Below are 24639 nucleotides of genomic sequence, written 5' to 3' on the forward strand. Positions count from 1 at the left end.
AGAGTGTGAGTGTGTGTGTACGTGTGTGTGTGAGTGAGAGTGTTTACGTGTGTGTGAGTGAGTGTGTATAAACGCGTGTGTGAGTGTGTATAAGCGCGTGTGTGAGTGAGTGTGTATAAACGCGTGTGTGAGTGTGTATAACGCGCGTGTGTGTGTGTGTGTATAAGCGCGTGTGTGTGTGTGTGTGTGTGTGTGTGTGTGTGTATAAGCTGTGTGTGTGTGTGTGTGTGTGTGTGTGTGTGTGTATAAGCGCGTGTGCATGTGGGTGCGTATGAAGAATAAGCCAAAAGCGCAGAATGGGGTTTTGATTCATCTTTATTTGAGCGGCTCACTGGATGAACGGGACCCTCATTTATCCGTTCTCTCCCTCCCTGCTCTTCTCCGTCCCCCTAAAGTCACGGAACGAGTACGAGGGGAGGCGGCGTGTCCAGTCTGGGACCGCGAGAGTTTTGGGAGCACGTCTCCCCCGGTTGCAATATGCAACATTTCCACTATGGTTAAAAATCACCGCTTTCCAGCAGTGAAATCAAATAAACAAAAAACAAAAAATATCTGCTCCTGCTCTGGGTTTGCAGTATAAAAATTAAAAAAACAGTGAAAAAACAACCTCATATTTATCCAGAATAAGTTACAAAAGACAAACTAGTGGCGAAGACGTAACTGAAGTGAGTCAGTAACAGATTTATCCAACATATTGCACCCTGAGACTCCAGCCAGGAAGCCCTGTGTAGTGCTGGCAGCGGTTTAAGGGAACAGAGGTGTTCACCTGTACAGACGAGACAAAGTCATCAAAGAAAAAAAAAGTAGATGCGGAGGAAACATCGGCATATAAAATAAACTGTACAACCTAAAAATAAAAAAACAACAACTAAAAATCAGTCCGAAAACTCAGTTAAAACATAACAAAATACAGCCGTCATAGGACATCTGGCCAAAGAGCAAGTAACAGTGGCAGAGTAGGGCCCAATCTGGCAACCCAGGAGAGCCAGCAGAGCAGACAGGAAGCTCCAGAGCATTTAGGACGGGACAGGGGACGGGACGGGGGACGGGGACGGGACAGGGGACGGGGTCCGGGGCCCGGGGCCTGCTCACCTCAGCGAGTCCGCGAGGCCCAGCCAGCCAAGCGAACACCGCGGGGAAACGCTACGCCTCGCAGCGGGAAGGAACGCTGCCCCTGCCGCTGAGGACGCGATGTGACCCCCCCTCCCCCCCCGTCCTTACAGCACTGGGCAGAGTCTCAAATATGCAGCAGTGCACAGGTCCCCGCCCCTCCATCCATCCATCCATTCCCCCACCCCAGGAAAGAGCAGCGTCAGTGTTACTGCAGGCCGAGGTCGCGACCTTGACAGCCCCCCCCCGTCCGTCCGTTACAAACCCGCCAGGCCGCCAGCGCCCCTTCCTAACCAGCACAGAACTCCTGCACCTATCAGCACAGCTCAGCTCCCCTCCCTGGCCCAATCACGCGAAGCGGAAAATCCGTTACCGTGTGAACGGAGGATCACCTGACCCCTGGGCTTGAGCAGAGAGGGCGCTGAGGACATGGTGGCAGTGGCTGTGGTGGGGGGCTGGTGGGGGAGGGGGCACCGTTCAGCACAAGCAGCAGACAGGAAGCGTGCGGAGCCCACTTCCTGTGCGAGCTCTTTTGCAGAAACGGATTTAGAGCTCCCTTCCTCTCCGGAGAGAAGAGGGCGGAGCTTCGATTCAAACGCGAATCAAGGCCCGTCCTGAAGCCTGGACCGGAGGCCAGAATCGGCTGTGCCACCAGAGGCCAGAAGCCGCAACACAACAGCACCGTCTTTTTCCCCAGACAGAGCTACTTACACACAAAAAATAAGATAAAATAAAATACGAACTAGGGAAAGAACACGTAAGAATGCGTAACAGGAAGGAAGGGTCCATAAATAAACAGCTACGTTACGCTTCAATGGCATCGTCTTCAAGTAATCAGCAACAGTCCCTGATAAAAACACGGATCATGTAAACAGCACGAGAGGAAGAGCCTCTCGGTGAGGAAGAGCCTCTCAGTGAGGAAGAGTCTCTCGGTGAGAAACCCGCCAGGCTCTTCTTGGGGCAGCAGCATCATGGCGGAACGACGGAAGCACCAAACGGACGCGTGGTCGTCCTGAAAACAACCTGTTCGTCCCACGCCTCAGTCTTTGAGAGGAGAGGGAGACAAATTCACACATTTACAAAAAAAAAAAAAAAAGAAGACAAAGCTAATACAGTCCTTAAGGCCTTAAATAGAAGTGACTTTGAAGCTCACTCTACTGGGAATGTCTTTGTGAGTCAGAGAATTTGAGGACTTCAAACAGGGTACAGGGGTGGAGGGGGGGGCTTGGTTCTGTGGTGGTCTTGCGGGGGGGGGGACTTTGATGAGGAGACCACTGGCCCTCTATGGGAGGCTTTTTCACAGCACTTGGAAATCTTGATGAAACCCCACCATGAAATGAAACTTCAAGGAGAAGCCCCTCCCCCCCCACCTTCCAGCCCTGACTCCCACTGCATTGTGGGAATGGTTCTCCAGGCTGAACATCAGAGAGCTGAGGGAGAGGGACAGCGTCCCCGATTCCCTGACCTTTGACCCCAGACTCTGTTCTCAGAGCAGTTCGAGATAAACTCAGTTTGTGCACCCCGTTATTCTCGTTTTATTTTCCCATTTTAATCTCATTTCTCCAGTTTTGAAAGAAGCAGCTCTAGAACGAACACGCAGGCGTCGCGTCATCAACGCGTCTTACAGTGTTCCTCATTCACAGCGATTAAACACACAGCGGGAACGTCCTCACCAAAAACACAGCGGGAACGTCCTCACCAAAAACAGTCCTCTCTCTGGTTAAAAAGACAGGCAGCGCAGTCAAAGCCTCCACAGCGGGTGATGTCACAGTGGGTGATGTCACAGTGATGTCACAATGGGAGCAGTTACGGCGCCCGGCGGCTCGCGCGCATCACGTCAGCACGATGACCTCGGCGGGGTCGGCGGCGGCGACGGCGGATTTGCGTTTGCGCTTCCTGTGTCTCTGCCCGCGGGAGGGGGGCGCGGGCCCCGGGGAGGGGGGAGGGGTGGGGCGCCCGGAGATCAGCTCCCCGCCCCTCTCCTGGCGTCACCTGTCGAAGCAGCCGGCGGCGAAGGTGTGGTGGGAGCTCAGGTAGCCGCCGTAAGCCACGCCCAGGCAGTGGCGGGGTTCTGACGCGAGGGCCACCTGCACGGACAGGGGCCCCTGCAGGCCCCGCCCCCCCGGCTGCAGCCCCGCCCCCAGGCCCGGGTACGGGTGGAAGCTGGCCCCCGCTGCCCCGCCCGAGAGGAGCCCCACCCTGTGGGACTGCAGGTAGTCCTGGGCCACCACAGGCCCCAAAGCCTGGGACTCGCCTAGCCCGTGCAGCTGGGACAGGGGTGCGGCGTGCTGGGAGAGGTGCGGGAAGGCCCCGGCCTGGAAGAGCAGGGGCTGGGCGGAGATGGCGGAGGAGGCGGCCGGACGGTGGGCGGGGGAGGGGGTGCAGGAGGGGGGCGTGGGCTGGCCGAGCAGCGACGGCGGGCCGGGTGGGGGGGTGGATTTGGGCTTGTTGGCCTCCTTCACGTCGTTGTCGTGAGCGCTTTAAAAAAACAAAAAATAAACGAATGTTACCGTGACATCAAAAACCCAAAGAATTCAAACAAATCCACAGAACCCGACAGTCACAAGTGCATAATAAAACTTGGGGTGGGGTGTGGGAGAGACAGTGTGTGTGCATGGGGTGTGGGATAGAGTGTGTCAGGGGTGTGCCCGTTTGGGACAGTGGATTGAGGGGCTCAAAGTCCCTTACAGCAGCATGAGCTGGATGCACTGGGTCAGTGGGGGGTGGGGTGCGTGGGGTGGGGGTGTGTGGGGTGTGCCCGGCGTCCTTACAGCAGCATGAGCTGGATGCACTGGGTCAGGTGGTCCCAGGTGTAGCCGGTCAGCAGGTGCAGGGCGGTGGTCCAGCTCGGGGAGATCTGCAGGCAGACCCGCGAGGCCGCGATGCAGGCCGCTGCCACCTGGGACGGCCGGAAGCTCAGGAAGGCATGGTCTGGACAGAAAAGGGCGGAGTCAGTACGAAGCGCTCACAAATAAAAAAAAACAACAAAAAAACTAATGAATCATCACCAGAGGGCTGCACACGAGCGGAAGAGATGCTTTACTCCGCTCGCTAATGAGCCTGTGTAAAACATGCATGTTTCTGATGAGAGTTACGCTACAGCCCAATGTCACTGCCATTCAGTCAGTGCAAAATGCATCAACTTACATTACAATCATTTGGCACACGAACGAATCGAGAGCAACGAACAGTACTGGAAACAAACTTAAAAATATCCACACCAACATTCCCGGCACTGTTCACTTCACAAACACTGAACCAAAAACTGGACCCCAACCCTGATCGATCGACCAATTACGTGACTGAAAGCTGTTTCAGCCAATAGGAGCTGTCCGCCCCCTCCCACGCCCCACCCACCTTGCAGAGACACCTCCAGGAAGTAGTGTGTGTACTTGTCCATGAAGGCTTTGGTCTTGGAGAGGGAGGAGAGGGGCCAGCCGTTGTGCAGGTCGCTCTCCCGCACGCAGGCCTGGAGGTAGTAGTCGATGAAGTGGGCGGGCGTGGGCATGCACAGGTTCCAGCCGAAGGTCTCCAGCAGCAGCAGCTCGGTGCGCGTCAGGTCCCGCTTGCTCAGCGCCAGGTTCAGGCTGCACATGAAGCCCAGCGCGTTCAGCTGCTCCAGCTTCGGAACCCGGTCCTCCTTCTCCTCAAACTTACCTGGGAGGGGGGGGGAGGGGGGAGAGGGAGAGATACTTGAGTTTTCTGAACAAACCTCCACAGTAAAAAAAAAAAGTAAGAAAATTGAGATATCTGTCCGAACACTCCTCAGCTCACTGCATCCCAAAGCCCCAAAGACAACAAAATAAATAAAGGAAAGAGAGAGAGTAAGAAAGGGGGATGCGACAGACTGACCAACAGAGAGAGAGAGAGAAAGAGAGAGCGAGAGAGAGACAGAGAGAGAGAGCGAGAGATAGAGAAAGAGAGGGAGAGGGAGAGAGAGAGAGAGAGAGAAAGAGAGCGAGAGAGACAGAGAGAGAGAGAGCGAGAGAGAGATAGAGAAAGAGAGGGGGAGAAAGAGAGAGAGAGAGAGGCAGAAACGCACACTTAGCGCTGAGCGTTAGATCCAGGACCGTAGGCACAGACAGAAACGCACGCTTGGCACTTTAGTCACAGGACTATTATTATTTAAGTCGCTGTTTCAGCCAATTAAGTGGCTGATGTGGCACGACTTCCCCCTGAAATCAGACAGGGAGGCCAACGGTTATTCTTCCTGCTTAATGCAGTCTGGGCTCTTCATTCCATCCACTTCCTTCAATTTGTTTTCCACTTTCCTGTTGTTTTTTTTCTACACATTTATCTCATCAACAAGCACACAATCGCTTCTCCCCCTTTTCCATTTTCTTGAACTACTCAAATAGTTTTTACTCCACATTTTGATCAATTTCATACACTCTGTGGACAACTACGTCAGTGAAAAGAAATGGCAATGATAATATTAATATGCAGTTACCCCAAATTTTAGTGTGGAGGCATTTATCTGGGGGGGGGGGCAAGCACGTGGGGACATGACGACGTGATGCTAACATTTAAAAACGGAGTGGCATCTGATCCCAAGACCGAGAGAGAACAACATGCCACTGACCACTGCTCAGAAGCACAAATCATACTCCAAAACAATCCATCAGCAGCCTCCCAAACTCCACCCCTCTGGCATTTCATTACCGTAGCAACAGCTTTGTGACCTCATCTTACTGTAGCCAATGAGCTGTGGGCTATTTGCCTTTTAACCCATATCAATGATGCCCACCCTTCTCTCTGTAGAGGGGATGGTCAAATTACATCCCTGCCCCCACACTGACACACACGCACACACACTTAATCAGCAAATCAACAACTGGGCTGACTAATGCCATCATTCCTCTGAATAACTGGCTGCAGCAAGTGCAGGACACACTGAAAACCAGCCCCCCCACTCTCTGTCACCCAGCTGTCCCCTCCCTGGAAGGCCAGCATGCCAATGATGAAGTCATCAATGATGTCATCAGCACATCACAATGGTCGCCACGGTTACAGAAGGCCTTGACAGCTCTGTCCCCAGACAGAGATAAACACAAGCAGCCAGGACACAAGCCGATCCCAACAAGCAATAGAATCCCCAACAGCTAACCTCTCACAGAAAGGCTACAGCTATATCCACCATGATCTAATAGCACACACACATACACACACACACACGCACACACATACTCGCGCATGCACGCACTCTCACACACACACACACACACACACACACACACGCACGCACCCTCACACACACACACACACACGCTGTCTCTCTCTCTCACACACACACTCACGCTCCCTCACACACACACACACACACACGCTGTCTCTCTCTCTCTCACACACACACACACACACACACACACACACTGTCTCTCTCTCTCTCACACACACACACACAGTAAAACCCAGCTGGCTGGATTAACACAGGGCAGCCCAGCCCTGTACACTCAGCGTAAAGCAGCACTTAAACCCAAGCCTGTGTCTGGCAGTGTGGCCACGGCCAACAGAGCAACAAAACACATGCGAGAGGAGAGCCTGACCCCACCGCTCAGACTCCCCCGCTCCCAAACCTGCCAAAACTCTGGCAAATCATCCAGGTGAGCATCAGAGCCACACACGCACGCACACACTCACGCACACACACTCACGCGCACACACACACGCACACACACACACGCACACACACACACACTGCATCACACACACACACACACACATGCACGCACACACACTCACACACACACACACTCACACACACACACACACACAGGAAACCCGCTGTGCCCAGCTGCAGGCCCGTTAAAAGCCCTCGCTCGGGGTAACGGAACTCCGCCAGGCAGCTGGGTGCGGAAAACAAGGGCAAATAAATAAGCACAGAAACATGCAGGCCCACATCTGCGCCCAGAATCTGGGGAGGGGTGAGGGGCCCTCCGAGCCCCCGTCCAAGGGCATGCACACCCGAAGGGGCCGGGGGGGGGGGGGGGTTTAAAACGGGGCTCGCTCCACCCCACTCCCCATCAACAGCACACCTCTTCTCTAATGAGACCTCTCTCCAAACCACCCGGCGATTAAGCGAACAGGCAGCAGGGCAGTAATCCCAGCAGCACAGAAACAGGCCTGCGAACAGAGCACCGCTCTTATTCTGAAATATACATGCACAGAAACAGGCCTGTGAACAGAGCACCGCTCTTATTCTGAAATATACATGCACAGAAACAGGCCTGTGAACAGAGCACCGCTCTTATTCTGAAATATACATGCACAGAAACAGGCCTGTGAACAGAGCACCGCTCTTATTCTGAAATATACATGCACAGAAACAGGCCTGTGAACAGAGCACCGCTCTTATTCTGAAATATACATGCACAGAAACAGGCCTGTGAACAGAGCACCGCTCTTATTCTGAAATATACATGCACAGAAACAAGCTGTGAACAGAGCACCGCTCTTATTCTGAAATATACATGCACAGAAACAGCCTGCAACAGAGCAACCGCTCTTATTCTGAAATATACTGCACAGAAACAGGCCTGCGAACAGAGCACCGCTCTATTCTGAAATATACATGCACAGAAACAGGCCTGTGAACAGAGCACCGCTCTTATTCTGAAATATACATGCACAGAAACAGGCCTGTGAACAGAGCACCGCTCTTATTCTGAAATATACATGCACAGAAACAGGCCTGTGAACAGAGCACCGCTCTTATTCTGAAATATACATGCACAGAAACAGGCCTGTGAACAGAGCACCGCTCTTATTCTGAAATATACATGCACAGAAACAGGCCTGTGAACAGAGCACCGCTCTTATTCTAGTCTCATCGCTTTCAGACCTGAGAGGAGCCATTCCAGAAAAGAAAAGGATGGTGGGGTGGGGTGGGAACCAAGATAACATCTGTTCCTGCTCCCAAAACCCTTGGGAAAGGGGAATCTCTAATCTCCACTGGAATCAGCGGGGCGAGCTCAGGAATCTCTCACTCTTCAGACTTCCGGGAGGAAACAAACAGGCCGCTCAAATTACAGGCCTGCCCGAGCCAGCCAATCAGAGAGCCCCCAGGCAGGAAGCGGCGGTGAAAGCATTCTCTGACAGACGACGAGCGCGGAGTCTGCCTCTAATCGCGCCTGAGTGAGGGCATGAGCTCGCTGAGCTCCGGGACAAACGTCTTCCCCAGTTTTAAGGTCTACTATAATTTGGGAGCCCTCCTTTCGTGGGGAGGGGGTGGCATGAAATCGGCCATAGCCGCACCCCCCCAGCTCGTCCCGTGCTTCTGTCCCGGGAACCCAGCCGCCCCGACAATGCCGACTGCGTGACCTTCGACCCCTGCGCCTCACGCCTGGGCGCTCCCGTCAGGCCCCAGTACGGGGCGCCCCCAGATCAGGACTCTGGGGTTTGGAGGGGACCCCAAAAACAGAGGGGGGTCGGTGTTCAAAATTAGGCTTGCAGGGATAACACCCTACCCAACACAACCCCCCTAATCCACCACGACACCCCCCAAAAGCCTAACCCTTCCACACACGGAATCCCACACCACAAATGTTTTTAAACGCGTTGAGCTGCATCCTCTGCCACTTGGCAATTACTATATTCACACACTCCAGAATGGACAAACATAATGACCTGAAATCAATTTTTCAACACAAAAAACAACATTTAATGTGCAAAATATGCCATTTTTAACTGCTCTTTCCGAAGCAGAACCCCTAATAACGTGAGTTTGTTACTCAAATCCCAGCTGCATTGTATTTTTTAAATTACGTCCAGGGGATTAATTCCTTTGCATTATCATCAAACCCCTGCAAAGGGCTTTCAGACCCACTAATCTACATATGGGGGGGGGTTCCCGCTGGGCCCTGCAGTTCAAACATGCCCCTCGCTGCTCCCCCACCCCCAACACCCAACACCCAACTGAAACCCCCCCTCTGCTGACCCCCCACCCCCCAACCCCCCCCCCCCCCCCCCCCCCCGCCCCCCCCCCCCCGCCCCCATTCGCAGCCGCTAAACTCGCGCAGCCGGCTCGCTGGCCTTTGAAGATCAGCCCCCTCTCCCCCCCCCCTTTCTGACACTCCCCGAGAGGAGGAGTGTTTTTTACGAGGACCGGTTTTGTTCCCCCCCCCCGTTCGGGACGGTTTATGTGTTACCCAGACAGACGGAGGAGGCGCACCGGATGCTCTCGCCCCTGCCCTGTCATTTACGACCCCGTCCCATCCCGTCCCTCTCCGGCAGGTACGGAGCGGGGGGAGGGGTAGAGGTGGGGGTAGGCCTTTATCTGTTTGGCCTGCAGAATGTGAGCTTTTAAACCCTCCCCCTCAGACCAGAGGAAGTACGGGCGTTCGGACCTGGAGGGAACTCTTCCGGAAGCTTCCCTGACATCTCTCGGCCGAGGGGAACCCAGCTCGGGGGTCGTTACCATGGCGAACGATTAATCCAAGGGCATCCTGGGAAAACGGCAGCATGCGTTTTACTGTTATTACCTCATTAACCAGCCGGGGGGGCTCGGGAGGGGCAGGGGTAGGGGTGTGTGTGCGAGTGTATGCGTGTGTGTGCGGGCGTGCGTCTGAGGGTGTGTGTGTGAGTGATTGAGTCATACACACACACACACACACACACAAAACAAACCTCTACAGAGCTCCACACACACAGCTCTGTAACCAACCTCCACAGAACTCAATACACAGGGCTCAGGGACCTGGTGCAGTTTGTGTAGAGCAGAGCTTCTTAAAGAAGGTGAATTACTCTCATTCACCTTACTAAGGTGATGTATAAAAGCAGGGAACTGTGGAAAGCACCAGAAACACAGATCACGCAGAAACAGACGCACACACACACACACACACACACAAAACAACAACAACAAGATAAAAGAACCCATGACACCTCGGCCAGACCCTGTGGCCATAAAGTCATTCTGTCGACTTCCTTCCTATCGCCAGACTGCAGACTGTAAACACGTCTGCTCCCCCCAACCCCCTCCCAGCCTCCCTGCCCCTCCCCTTCTTCACCACTCAATGCCCCACTACCCCACCCCCCTCCTGACCCAAGGAGACAGAGAACCTTCAACAGCCTGAGAGGAACAGAACCTGCTGGCTCAATGGGCCCACATGGGTCCATATAAGCTTGAAGCTCTCCAAAGAGTTCAGACAACATTTACATTCAGACGTTTACTAGATGTTCTTATCCAGAAAGACTTAAACAGTTTACTCACAGAGCGTTTATATAGCAGGACATTTACTGAAATAATTCAGGTTGAGAATTTTGCTTGGTGGAGCAATGGCAGGTCACCACCCAGGAATCGACCTTACAACCTTGGGCCAGCTCCCTAACCTCTATGCCACACTGCAACCGGGACTTCTGATTGGTTCTCACGGGAAAGAGGGAGGGACTTCTGATCGGTTCCTGCGAGAGGGAGGCAGGGGCCAGTAAGTCTTGGCACCGCAGTGGCAGCAGCAGCCAGACTGAGGAAACGGCGGCCATCTTTAACAACAGCTGACAACGGAATGGCGGACAGGCGTGCGCTTTAAAAAAATAAAAAAAAGCGATGGAGACCAGACGGTCCGTCCAGCCAAAAGGGACGAGCCTTCAAAGCAACTCAGAACACAATCACCAGGCAGAAAGACGTCGAATCAAACGGCCCTTTCATCCAGGCACAATCCCATGATCCTCTCTGGCAGACGAGGGCTAGGAGAGAACGAGGGCCGGGATGAGACTGATCTCTGATTCGAGATATCCATCCATCCATCTATCTATCTATCTATCTATCTATCTATCTATCTGTCTTTCCAACCATCCCATGGACCATTGGAAAAATAAACACTTCTAATTCCATAATTTTTCATTTGAATTCCCCTCAAAAAAGGGAATCAAGGGAACAATGAACAAGTAATGTGTATTTTAAAGAACAAAATGCATTCAGCTGAGTTAAAGGTGTTTCACCACTCCAAGCACCAGCCCGTTCTCTGCTAGACTGGGAAAACCCAGAGGCACTGGAAACGCACACAGGCGTGCTATTTCCACGTCTACGCAGAGGAAAAACAGACCCCTGTCCTCATGAGAGAGACGAGACTGAACATTCAATCATTTGGATATTTCACTGCACGATCAGCAAACCACTAGCTGGGTCAGTATTTAAATTGGTGTCAAAAAAAAAAAAATCTTCATCAATATTCACAAAGGAAAGCCGAAACCACTTCCGTGAAACAACACTACTGACATTATCAAATGTGCCAGTTTCCACAGCACCTGACGGGAGGTAAAAGGGGGCTTCGCTCATTTGAATATTCAATCTGAGGAGACATAAATTATTAAAGTACGAGAATGTAAATCCTTTGCTGTCAGAACGCACTGGCGTTTTCCGTGCCCTGACTTAATACGAACTGTTGGAGAGGGAGAACGAGCATGAGACAGAACACATTGCCCAGTTCTAAGGAACTGACACTTTAAATGAGACGGAATCTTTAGTGACATCACAATGGTAAAGACGCAAGCACTGGTTTGCAGGCCTACATCGGGTGCACATAAAAAGGAACAACAAGGTGAAAAACAATTTTTTTGATCTCACGAACGATGGCCAACCTGAAGGCCGACTGCATGTGTACAAACTGCCCCTGAACCTCAGAACCACCAGCAGATCTGTGTGGTTCTCCAGTCATGATAAACACCAGTCAGAGCCCAGGCTGCATTTAACAGAAAGTCAGTGTACCCACAATGCCCTGCGCTCGGGGCCGTTCAGCAGTTAGAGGATGAGCGCTATGCTAACGCGCACGGTGCGAGGAGGTGGATGGGGAACTTACTGGCCAGGAGCAGGCAGGACAGGGGGGGGACTTACTGGCCAGGAGCAGGCAGGACAGGGGGGGACTTACTGGCCAGGAGCAGGCAGGACAGGGGGGGGGACTTACTGGCCAGGAGCAGGCAGGACAGGGGGGGGACTTACTGGCCAGGGGCAGACAGGACGGGGGGGGGGGGACTTACTGGCCAGGAGCAGGCAGGACAGGGCGATGACGTAGAGCTGCTTGACGGCCACGTCGTAGTGGTCCATGAACAGGTCCAGCAGGTAGACGGCCAGGTGACGCGCCGTGGGGCACAGCTGGTAGCGGTTGCTCAGGATGGCCAGCAGGTCGGCGAAGTAGCGCCGCATCGCGATCTGGGGGGAGTGGGCGCGGTACGCCGGCAGCTTCAGCTCCTGGGGGGGGGGGGGGGGAGAGAGAAACACGTGTCACCAAAAACATTTCCTTAAAAAAATTTAAAAATTAAAAACGCATTTCAGTCGGCAGAGATGAACATCCTTCCCCCGTTTATTTCACCACCTGCTCGTAAATTCCTGCACACAAAACATTTTACCAAATTTATCCTTCAATAATCCCCGTGGAGATTAAACCTCTTTTTTTGAAGTATTTTTCGAGGTCTTGGCACGAGAACAACTTGATAAAAAGGAGAGGAATAAAGGACTGCAAGCTCTGGGACTGGAGGGGAACAGAGATCTGATCTGATCTGTGGGGTGCAGTGTCTGGACCCACGGTGCTCATAAGAGTCACATGTGCGTATGAACATACGAAAGGCTGCAGGCATTGATGGCTTACTTTCTCCTCAATAACAAAGCAAGCTAAAAAAATTAACACATGCCGATACACAGATATGCGGATATGTAAGAAAGTTCAGCCAGTTTCAGACGAGCAGTGCAGTCTATCAGCAAGGACACCATCTGTTTGACCCAGTCTGCAGTGTCACGGTACTTCCTGACATTCTCAAGGTCAAATAAAGCCTGTAGTATTAGGGGAGAGTTCTGGACTACATTTCCCATCAGAACTTTTGGTTCAGAACTGACATCCAAAGTGTTTTATCTGGCTGAACGCACAGACGTGTGTGTGTGCGTGTGCGCGTGTCTGTATGGGTATGCGAGAGTGTGTGTGTGTGTGTGTGTTTCATGGGTCGATGCCCACAGAATACCAGGGGATCCCCCGCTATCCCATAAGCCCTTTGGCAAACAGTTAACCACAGGAGGGAGTTTACACAGGGAAAGACCGACTCCACAGGTGGCCATTGTGTTGACTTGCATAATCTGACAGCACCATGCAGTCGAATGACGACGTTGGTGCAGATCTATCGAATGTAAACCACAGCAGATGATCACTACATTTTTAACATCCTCACATTTTGGACTTGGCAAGTGATAAGGTTTACTCCATGTGAGAAAAAAATAAAAATATATTTTCTGCAATATTATCTAACAACGCTACATAAATTTTGACTGTCGTGCCTTTTAATTTACCATATGACAGTTTTATGTCTATCTTAAATACGTCTGTCAAAGTGAAACATCTTCAAGAAATGAGTAGAGCTCTTTCTGAACCCAGAAGCATTTTAAATGAGGAAACACCATTAACATGGATCAGCAGCCACTGAGAAACAGAAATGAGCAGTTTTTACCTATTCAGCATTTATGCAAAAAAAAAAAAAAAAAAAATGCAGAAAAATTATTTCTGCATAAGGGCTGCATAACAGCTTTCGACAGGCTACCTTGCTCCAATTAGCAGTTTAGCTAGTGATGATGAACGCTCCCATTCCTGAAATGAAGCCACCGCAGCAGCGAGCAGTAATCTAATATTAATACACCTCGGAGAAGGAGAGGAGCGTGCGTGCAGACCGCTCAGATGCGATTTGTACATCAGAAGTGAGGTGTTAAATTAAACATGGCGAGCTCCCCTGGCAGGGGGGGGAACTCCTCGGCCCCCCCCCCCGCTGGGGCAAACATTCGCCGCCGCGAGGGCAGATCGTCATTTGGGAAGAGCCCCCACAGCTGCACTAAGATGGGCGCACCAAGGCTGGCACCGCCCATCCCTGCTCTTGTGGCAGTTAAGACTGGGCGAGCAGAGACAAACACGACTGAAAACCATGCGCAAAAACACCACCGACTCATCATTCCATATTACACTGCAGGCATTCAGCAGACGCTCTCATCCAGAGCAGCTTACACAGCTCTATACGCAGCATTTACACTGTACCCAGTTACACAGCTGGATATACATACTGAAGCAACAAGGGTACAATGCTCAAGGGTACAATGGCAGAGTCCTACCCGGGAATCGAACCTGTGATTTTTAAGTCACAAGACCAGTTCCGCACCTGACCCATTATACCACACTGCCGCCATATCCGACTCAGGGCAGACTGGATACTCCAGAGTAAGAGGGAAGAGCCAGGGGACATCATCAGAGCAAAAGACCAGCACAATATAAACCACGACCGGAAAAGCAGGATTATGGTCTCATATAACACCCATTAAAAAAAGGGGACGTGGGGAAAGATCCTGATTGGCCAGCGGAAGGTCACACCTCACCTACAGCTCATTAAAAGCAGAAACGGCACTGTGATGGATCATGGGAAAGTGGGGGGGGATTTCTTTTTTTTTTTTTTTTAAATCAACACTTGTGTTCTAATAGAGAGGCAATCCAGACAGGAAAAGCGCTCCACACCAGATCCAATTATGAGGCTCTTTGTTTCTATAGAAAAGGAACGCCTGCTGACCACGGGAACATCGCACTCAGAAAGCGATCCTTCATACCTTCGGAGAGAGGCTGTGAGACTGCGTGTGCGTCAGTACCAAGGACAACCACCTCATCAGGCGAAAAAGTAAAACTTTGTTTCCCCCTGTCCAGCGGGGTGTACTCCCTTGTTTGTGCTTCCAGCTCAAGGCCCGTAAGGGGGGGGAAGACTCCGGCGGGTGATGGATTAGAGTGCGACTCAGAGACGCTCCATCATCCCGTGGCACACAGAAGATAACAAGCGCAGCTGAACCGAACAGAACACATCATTTTATACGAGCTGTAAAAACAGAATGTAATAATAATCCTCAGAATAGAGTCGGCACACAAAAATGAAATATCCTGCACGTTTGTTTTTTGCATTGCCATTTTTTTTCCCCCAGATAATTATGAACGTCAGGGTTGGAAATTTGCAGACCTACACATCTGCAGTCATGGTTATTAAATAACCATGTTTTTTCATAAGCATAATAAGTTGCATATTAACATCACCCAGAATCCCTATTTCTGTGACAATTAACCCAATTCACACAGTGCACATTTTGCCCTGTTTAACGAGTTATGAATTTTAAGCAGAATAATTAAATCCTCCTGTGGTCCGTTACATATAAGTACTACATGAAATTAAAATTTAAATCAAGCTCACTGACATTAAATAATAATAATTTAGAGCTGGCTGAAAACAGTAGCTTTTGGACATTCCTCGTGCAAAATAGAAAAAAAGGACAACCACAGCCCCCACATTCTGTAGTTTGCTATAAATAATTTTGCATGTAAATTAGTGGCTATTTTAAAATGTAAAACCAACAACCATTTAAAATGATTCGGTTTTTTTAATGCGTGTAATTCCGTGTAACACATTCTGTGTGCTGTAGAGCGATGCGGTTTCGGTGCAGTCACACATGGGGGAAACCCCATGAGCAGCAGGCTAAGCTAACGAAGCTAGCGGTGGTGAAACGCATGCAACGCCAGGCACATCTGCCGGGTAAATATACTTGGCCAATCAGCAGCAGCTACGGCAGCAGTGTCAGGAGATTGGCTATAAACGCTCACAGATAACACTGGGCAGCGGCCAGTCGCGTTGTCCCATAAACCCAAAAACCAGCATCTGGCCATCAGAACAAGTACAGCTGCTGTGGGACGGTGCTGCATTAATTGTTTTCTTGTTTTTTTTTGGGGGGGGGGGTGTATTTAAAAAAAAAAAATTTTTTTTTGTAATTACAGTTCAAATTGCAGACATTCTGTAAAACAGTAATACATCATTACCAGTCTTCCGCTTAGTTCATGTAATAATGGTTAAGTAGTTGTGCCTTCAATCTGACATTAAATTGCATTTGTCACACTAAACAGCTGTAACCCAATTCTCCCATGAGGCCACTCATGGAAGCCTGCTCCTAATACTGTAGGAAACCGTCCACATTTTACTTGACAAAGAACTCATGGAAACTGGGGAGCTGGACCCTGTGGTGCAGTGATTCCTGGACGTACCCGTCTGTACTGGGGCAGGAGGGCGGATGGGTGCGGGACAGGGCATTGTCCCAGGTGGAGCGGGGTGTGTCTCGCGCCCAAACAGCTGGGAGCTCGCCCCATTCCTGTTCAATTAGCTGCCTGTGCGCGTTGCGCTCGGGGACATTAGCATGAAAATGCTGAAGCGGTCCGGGGCGACAGTGCCAGGAGGAGAGAGAGAGAACGCAGTGCTGCGAGTCACGGGCGAGTTTGAGGACACAGTTTGAGGATGTGACACAGGCACGGTTATGAACCCTCAGCATTTCTCCTGGGGATAATCAGCTGAGACAACACAAGCCATTCCCTGCCAATGCTCCCGGAAAAAAGCAGACTGTACAGTCGGGAATATCCTCATGAAATCACACGGAGAGAAACTACAGACCACAACCCAAGGTGCCCTCTAACTTCCTGCAGTGTGGACTTACAGGCCCGCTTGTACAAACACCAGCAGGACGGTCCCACTTCTCTGTGCAAACTAACAGAACAACCAAGCTAATAAAGACAGAAGAGTGCGGATTTCCTTTCTCATCTGTGCAAACTAATACAAATTCATTGATTTTTTAATACATAAAAAAATAGAAACACACACAATATTCACCAGACAATGTCACACTGATTCTGGAAAGCATTTTTTCCACCCTCTTTCTTACTTATTGGTGCTAATTCACCAGCTTAAATGAAACCCTAAAGTGAATGTGTACCGTGGTGGGGGGAGGGGGGCAGGTTAATCTCCTTAAGTACAACCGTTAAAGGGCTAAGAAAGAAAAACAGCTGACTGTTTTATGTAAACAAGGACGGAAACGTCCGGCATTTTAATGACTTCAGGCAGCAGAGGATCAGGGGCGTGACAGGAAGTGGTAATAATGTGGCCGTCTGGGGGGGGGGGTATTGTGGTGCTCTGCCCCCCACCCCCCCCCAAGCACAGTTTGGGGTCTCCGGCCCATCTGTCCTTTTGGGGGGGGGGGGTATGGGGGGCAGAGCTGGAGCCGGCCAGGCTGGGGGTGGGCGGGGCATTGTGGGGGCCGGGGGGTAATTGAATATTCCTCAGTGGCCCCTGATTTGCATGTCTGACAATTTACCACATGGTGCCCCCCCCACCCCCCACCCCCCACCCATATCACCAGCATCACAGCGTTTATGCTGCACAGCTTGCTAAATGTTATTACTCAGTGTGCATGTGTGTGTGTATGTGTGTGTGTGTGTGTGTGTGTGTGTGTGTGCATGCGTGTATGTATAAGCGTGTGTGTGTGTATGTGTGCATGCACGTGTGCATGTGTCAGCGTGTGTATGTGTCAGTGTGTGTGTGTGTGGAAATACAGTCATGGCTGCTAAGGGGGTCCAAAACTGACCAACTAAAGCAGATAAACAGATGGGTGCTAATCTGGTCCAAGTCATCACGCACACACACAGCACGCACGCACACACAACACACAGCACGACACGCACACAACACACACACCACACACAACACCACACACTACACACACCACTCACACCACACACACACACACACACACACACACTCACACACACACACTCACACACCACACACAACACACACGCACTACACACACACAGCACACGCACACACACACACAGCACACACACACATACCCACACACATACACAACACACGCACCACACACACACACACACACACACACACACACACACACACACACACACACACACACCACACACACACAGCACACACACACACACACACACACACACACACACACACACACACACACACATACGCTCACACACACACACACACACACACACACACACACACACACACACACACACGCTCACACACACACACACACACACACAAACACACACACACACACACACACACACACACACACACACTCACACACACACACACACACACACACACACTCACGCACTTTCCCAGAGAAAGGAGAACTGATCTATCCCTCTCTCTCTCCTCGCCCTCATTGTTGAGTTTAGTTTGTGATCGGCTTGTTCTGTCTGACACGGACATCGCAGCAGCGGGTTAAATCCCTGTGTAATCTGCAGCTCCCTGCCCCCCCCGCCCCCCCCCCACACAAACGCAGACGCACAAAGAGACAAGTAAATTAAAGATGGGGAGGGAGGCAGAACGCTGCCCGTGACAAGACTGACCTTTCCTGGGGGAGACAGCTGCCGTAGCAACATCCCTAATCACGGACTCAGAACGAGCTCTCATTGGACAATTAGCCTATTTTTAAAACGGGCTCCCGAACCAAAGAAGCCCCCCCGCGCCGGCCCCCCACCACTGCCCCCACCACCGCCCCCCAGACGCGCGGCAGATGTTTTCTCTGCCGCTTCCAAACACATAAGGAGGAAAAATCTGCTCAATATGGAAGCCAACGGACTCGACTGAAGGTCACTTTCCGTGTGGACGTGAGCTCCGTCCGTTCCCCGGCGCGGATGACGCTCACGTCCAACGCAAACCGAGGAACATTAAATTACCCCCCGCCCCCCCCCACAAAGCCCCGCCCACCCCCTGCGGAACTGCGCTGTGGTAGGACACGCAGACAAGCGCGCGGCATAGGACCCGCACACAAAAAACACACCCGGGCTTTTCAGAGAGACTACCCAAAGTAAACACACTGAAGCACTCATATACAACGAACCATGTTTCATTATTCATTTAAAAAAAAATGTTTAGCATCTTCCTCAGAGTCCACCTGAGATGTTTTTTTGTCGATATGCAGGGCCCCATACTCACAGCGCTTTCTCTCTCTCATAAGAGACTGACGTGCGCGGGAGAAGCCCGCATTTCGTGGGAAATTATAATAACCATCGGGCGTAAAAGCAGCGCTGGAATTAAATGTTTCCCCTGGTGCATTCAGCTGCATTCATTAGTCTATCGGGTTACCGCAAACACCCTCTGGCTCCTCGGCGTAGCCCCCCCTACCACCCCCCCTCATCCCATCCCACCCATCTCAAATTAAGGGCAGACTTAGGGAAAAGGGGAGAAATAATTACGTTCGAACAGGGAGCCCCACATTCACATCCAGCCTAATAAATCCTGATGAAAACCGACTAATAAAATATAAAGCTGGCATTGAGAAGAAACTGAACATGACTAAACCCCAAGAGTCCGCCACACACACACACACACACACAGACACACACACAGACATACACACACACACACACACACACATCTATAAAAGGAGAGTCACACGTATTTGTCAAGTGAAGGTAAATTATTAGTGAAAAAGAATATTCCGGAACAATATGCCTACCGTCCCCAAAGTAAACATAAAAAGCACACAGAAGTAGAGCACAATGTCACTTTAAATTATAAATTCCTCACAACCAGCCTTCCTGCTTCACCGCTCCCCTCAAACAAAACACACAATTAGTGGTGCGAGCATTTCATTTCCTGCAGGGATAACACAACAGGCCTTTGTTTTCTTCCAAAACAGTAAGTTCCTGGGACACAGACACAGCATCCATTTATCAAAGAACTGTCTCTCCACGACCGAGTGAATTATCAGAGACTGTGCATCACCAGGGAGAGACAGCTCTTCCTTCCTGCTCTAACTAAAGGAGTTCCTGCAGCTATTTAAATCGCTGAGTATACAACAACTCCATCTCTGGAAATTAAGGCTGAACAACGTTGGCACAGATTTTCAATGTCAATTACCGAGGGGGGGGGGGGGGCGCCGTTGGTTCCTGATTAAGAGTTCCTGATATTAATTACATTAAGTTCTTCCATTACTTTATATATTTTATTTTATGTATTTTATGTGGTATATACATTTCGCGACTTACAAAAGCTGCGCAAGTCCCTCTGGGTATCTCGCTCAAGGGTCCCCAGAGCGGGGTCCTGCCAGGGAATCAAACCTGCAACCTTTACCCCAGTTACAGGCCCAGCTCCCTAACCATGCTACTACACTGCCACACAGAGTCCTGCGGTTTGCATGGTAACAGTGGCACACGTGAGTTAATGGGGGGGAGGGGGGGGGCGCTGGACTAGGGCATCGGTGAACAGGAAGGGCGAACGTTCCCCCGGCCAGTGAGCGTGGGCGAGGCCCGCGAGCGCCATCACTCACCCCGCCACCGCCACGCTCCCCGCAGGGTTCACGCTGGGACGCCGGGAGAGACGGCTTCCACAACAACAGCTGCCGGAGGAGGCAGGGGCAGCGCTCCCGCTAAATGCTAAATGTGTCATCCAATACCTCCAGAGACGCACGCAGCGAGCCAGAGGCCAGCCCGCATCAGACCAGGCGAGCGCAAGCACCTGGCCTTATCTTCGCCGTCACACAAAGCTAGTGACGACTGTCCCCTCCCCACCACCCCTACCCCCAGGAAGATATAGAACCAAGACAACCGTAATACAATCCCTTCAAACCAGAATTTTTTGGTTCGTTCCCCACTACCAGACTCAAACATCCAAAGCCGGCGATGCCTATAAGCAGGAGGTGCTTTTCTGCCACCTATTCAGCCACAAGCAGTGGACCAATGAGGGAGAGCTACCACTTTTAACTGAGACACATTTTTATTTTCTTCAAACCCAGAACATCCAAACTTCTCCAAGATTGTGCCCTTCCGCACAGCCTGGCCGACTTATCCCAACAGTTACGTGCTCGAAAAATGAACCTAAACTGCTAAGCCAACAATCTAAAGGCGCGAGCTGTACGTCCTCCTTCGGGGCCGGTGCAGATGCGTTCGGATCACAGAGTGAGAGGGACACGCGACATCTCGCGCCTTCGTATCAAAAAGGACACGCGGTCAGCTAGCGTCGCTTTCATTCACTTCTGTGAAACACCAACGGGTGTATCCGTCGCTTTTTGATGTGCCCGTGGTATAAAATAAATAAATAAATACATTTAAAAGCCGTGGAGACGCATCGATTTGCGCAGAGGACACTCACCTTGATGCGGAGAGACTGGTGTATGTCTGCGGCAAGCTGACCCTTCCACCACTGCCCCTCCGATTCCATTTTCCCATCCAAAGCTGGTGAAAAGAACGGAGTAGTATAACCCTGAAAAGATCAAAGCGTGCACGACGCTGGGTCAAACTTCTCTGGTATCAGAAGCGCCGGGGGTTTTAATTGGGATTAGGACATTAATCAAGTGGTTCGTTTAATTTATAATTAGTCCAAAGACGGCAACTGGGGGGCAAAGTCATCCATTATGTTCATGCAAACTTGCTCCAGTTTTTCTTACAGCCCGGAGTGCTTATGCTTTTATTTTCCTTTTTGACGACCCCTTGCCGAATTCACGGCTTGAACAATTATCACAACCGCAACAATATATTTTAAAATAACCATACTTTTGTATAACTGTATATACACACAACTGTGCAAACAAGAAACGACAGATAATTCAGGTAAACGTGTCCCACTGAAAACATTTCCAAACACTAAATTATCTTATCGCCGAACTTTGCCTGCACGCGCGACTCTGACTCATCCCCGTAGCCTGAACTTCCAAAAAATCTCAGTCACACTGTTGCTCAGTCAAAGCCCAACATAGTTTTAGCAAACAGTGATAAAGCTGTTAGTCAAGCGATCTACCAGAAATGCAAGTCTATCGAGCACATTTTTACAAAGTACTTTACTACAATCACCTACCATGCACTGCTGGCGAGTTACTTCGCAACTTTCCCGTAATAATATTACTATCACGAACGAATTCGGGCGCATCAAGATTTCCACGCCACTGACTTTGTAAAACTGTATTTTAATTTACATTACATTACAACGAAAAGCCAGGATACACAGTTGATTATAAATACGGTCGGCAACACGTTCGTGGTCCGTACGCCAGAAGACAGTTATCATTAGCTAGCAGTCTGGCTAATGTTATTGTTTAACCGAACACGGGAAACATTTAATTCCCAGTTCGGACGCTTATCACTGAACATACTGCGTTTCAAACAACATCACGAAACAGAACAACTGATGGTAACATGGACCTCAAAACAATTAGCAACATGCATGTAGCGGTCAGATACACTTACCACTCAAACAGCAGTTCTTCAGTCCCCTTTGTTTCACACCAACATCCTGAATTTACAAATTCCTCGTTCAACTTTCTTTTTGCTTTCTTATCAGAGAAAAGCCGAGGAACGAGCCTTTTCTCGTCCCTGAAACAAATACCACGAGTGCCAAATAGCAGAAAAGTGGTTTATCCGTCGGTTTAAACGTGTTTTCCACTTTATTGCCTTGTTTTCCCACTGTCGTCCTTCCCCACGCGTTCCTTCAATGGTGTGTGGTTAGGCTACCACAGCTGCTGTTGCGGTGAGAAGCTCGAGGAACTCATGGACCTGCACACGGGCACTGCAGCTCCAGGGTGCCTCTGGGAGTTGTAGTCCTAAAAGCAGCGTCTCCGTTAATAATTAAAAGTTCATAGGGGTTTTCTATAGTTCGACATAAAAAAATAATAAGCACATCACATTCTTTCCTTTGCCAAATAGCTTACAATATAACGAGTTTTAAAAATACTCTTTTGAGTGTTCTTTTTGCGTGTGCTAAGACTGTCCTCAATACAGGCCAATCTGTGATAGGCTGAAAAGGAAATCTGATAACGTTTATCATTAAATAAATGAAACAATAATTTAAAAAATATATTTTGTGTTTACTCTGTTTCCCTTTGTCCAATATTATATTTTGTCTAAAAATCTGAAACATTCAGTGTGACAAATATGCAATACTAGAGGAAATTGGGAAGGGGGCAAATACTTTTTCACAGCACTGTACATTGCTCAAAGGCAGGAGTGGCAAATCTTATCAGAAAAGGGCCAATGTCTGCGCAGGTTTTCATTTTAGTCAGCCACTACGACACCTGATTCAGCAAATGAACGAATCATTTTCTTCAATCAAGACCTCCATTTGTAGAATCGGTACTATTCGTGCTGGGCTAAAACAGAAACCTGCACCCCACACCGGCCCATTTCGGATAAGATAGGATACGCCTGCTCAAAGGAATAAAATAATTGCGCAAGTGCGACCCCACTGGTGGAGGAGGTACACTGCAGTTTTCCGGCACCAGGAGTGTAACCAGTGCAGTTCGTCAATGCTTTAAGAATAATTCACATCTACGCAGAGAGACGGCACAGTGAAAAATAACTCGGGCTGGTAGACCACAAATCTCCCGAATTTAAAGGAGGACAGAATGGACTGACAAATACATCTGGGCAATTTAAAATAAAAAACACAAATGTATGCATTTTCTTAATTATCAGAGCCTGTTTTCTTTGTTTGGTACTATATGGTGAAATAATACATTAATGAAGACTGTACATTCATCCCCACAGTCAAATATTTCACAACGCGTAAAGGAAAATGAGCAAATTCAACAAACGCGTATTGCTCATTAACTCATTTGACCGACTAAGCCAGGGTTATTTGCTAGAACAAACACTGATACGCGGTGCCTATGTGCCAGGAATGAGTGAGTTTCACCGAGCCACCTGGGGGGTGGGTTCAGGATGAAAGCAGGTTTGATATTTTTCCATACTCAACGCAGCGTTCATTCTGAAGGATTTGGAAGCCCTTCTGCGGCAGCGTGCGTGAGATGCGTTTGCTCTTGTTAGGCAGGCATGCCAGGGGTACTGCTCAAATACAGTTCTTTGCAACAGGACTTTCAACACATCACTGTTTACGCAGCACAGCACATGACATTAAGAAATTCCATATATAAATACCGAACCTCTAACCTCTTTCAGTTGAAATGCAAGCAGACGGCCTTTGGGGGGGGGCACCTCTGTGTCATATTCTTAAAGGGGAACTCCACACAAACGCGTGTTCGCACCCGTAAGCTCCGCTTCACAGGCCCGTATGAGCTACATTTCCTGCGTCAAATTCAAATATTTAATCCCCAACTGTCGACGACCATTTGAAGCGATGAGGTCATTGGTGGCGTAACTCCTCCTCTCCTTATCATTTAAAGAGCCTATTTTAGTGAGAACATAAAAATACGACCACATGCTCGTACTCTGAGGTGGTTTGAGGCTTGGCGGTTGGGCGGGTAGAGAGAGAGAGTGTGTGTAGCCTCGGTCTGGACGTGTGCACATCTGTGTGACATCACAAGGCCTGTCTGTTTAGCCCTCAGACTGTGAGTCATCGCAGACAAGCGCAGCCCTCTTCACAGTTGCGTTGACAAAACAGCGCAAGGGGGATCTTTAATAAAGTGGAGGCATCTTGTGAACTTGAAAATATTGTGCAAGGGAAGCATGTCTTATCTCCACTGTATTTCCGTAGTCACAATCACACCATTTAAGACCATAATTGAAGGTCTGGAGTCTTGTTTTCATTTAATCTAAGCTACAGCCTACATTTTCTGAATCCGTTCTCAACAATGGCGACAAGGCTGGTGACCTCATCGTTTGGGGGCGGGGCTCTGTACATGTTCTTTGCTGTGGGGGTACATTGTGGTATGTGACACATTAGAAATGACACAGATCGATTATTCTTCAGTTGAGGACCAACATAGGGCATCAGGGGTGC

At 50.1% G+C, this 24639-nt stretch overlaps 1 protein-coding gene across 2 annotated transcripts; it reads right to left on the reverse strand.

The window, feature by feature from the left end:
* Positions 1–297: 297 nt before the first annotated feature.
* On the reverse strand, positions 298–22481 carry LOC135249811 (cyclin-J-like). Of its 2 annotated transcripts, none has more exons than XM_064325397.1 (6): positions 22152–22481; positions 21061–21143; positions 12085–12295; positions 4468–4767; positions 3882–4041; positions 298–3588 (listed from the first exon to the last, which is right to left on the reverse strand). In XM_064325397.1, the coding sequence occupies exons 2-6, from the start codon at positions 21127–21129 to the stop codon at positions 3099–3101; spliced, it is 1230 nt and encodes a 409-aa protein (XP_064181467.1). In that variant the 5' UTR covers positions 21130–21143; positions 22152–22481; the 3' UTR covers positions 298–3098. The 2 variants fall into 2 exon arrangements, with proteins under 2 accessions (XP_064181467.1, XP_064181466.1); XM_064325396.1 differs by having other exon boundaries at positions 21061–21171; positions 22152–22479.
* Between the last annotated feature and the right edge of the window lie 2158 nt (positions 22482–24639).

This window comes from Anguilla rostrata, chromosome 3 (genome assembly GCF_018555375.3).
Source record: "Anguilla rostrata isolate EN2019 chromosome 3, ASM1855537v3, whole genome shotgun sequence".
Classification (NCBI taxonomy): Eukaryota; Metazoa; Chordata; class Actinopteri; order Anguilliformes; family Anguillidae; genus Anguilla; species Anguilla rostrata.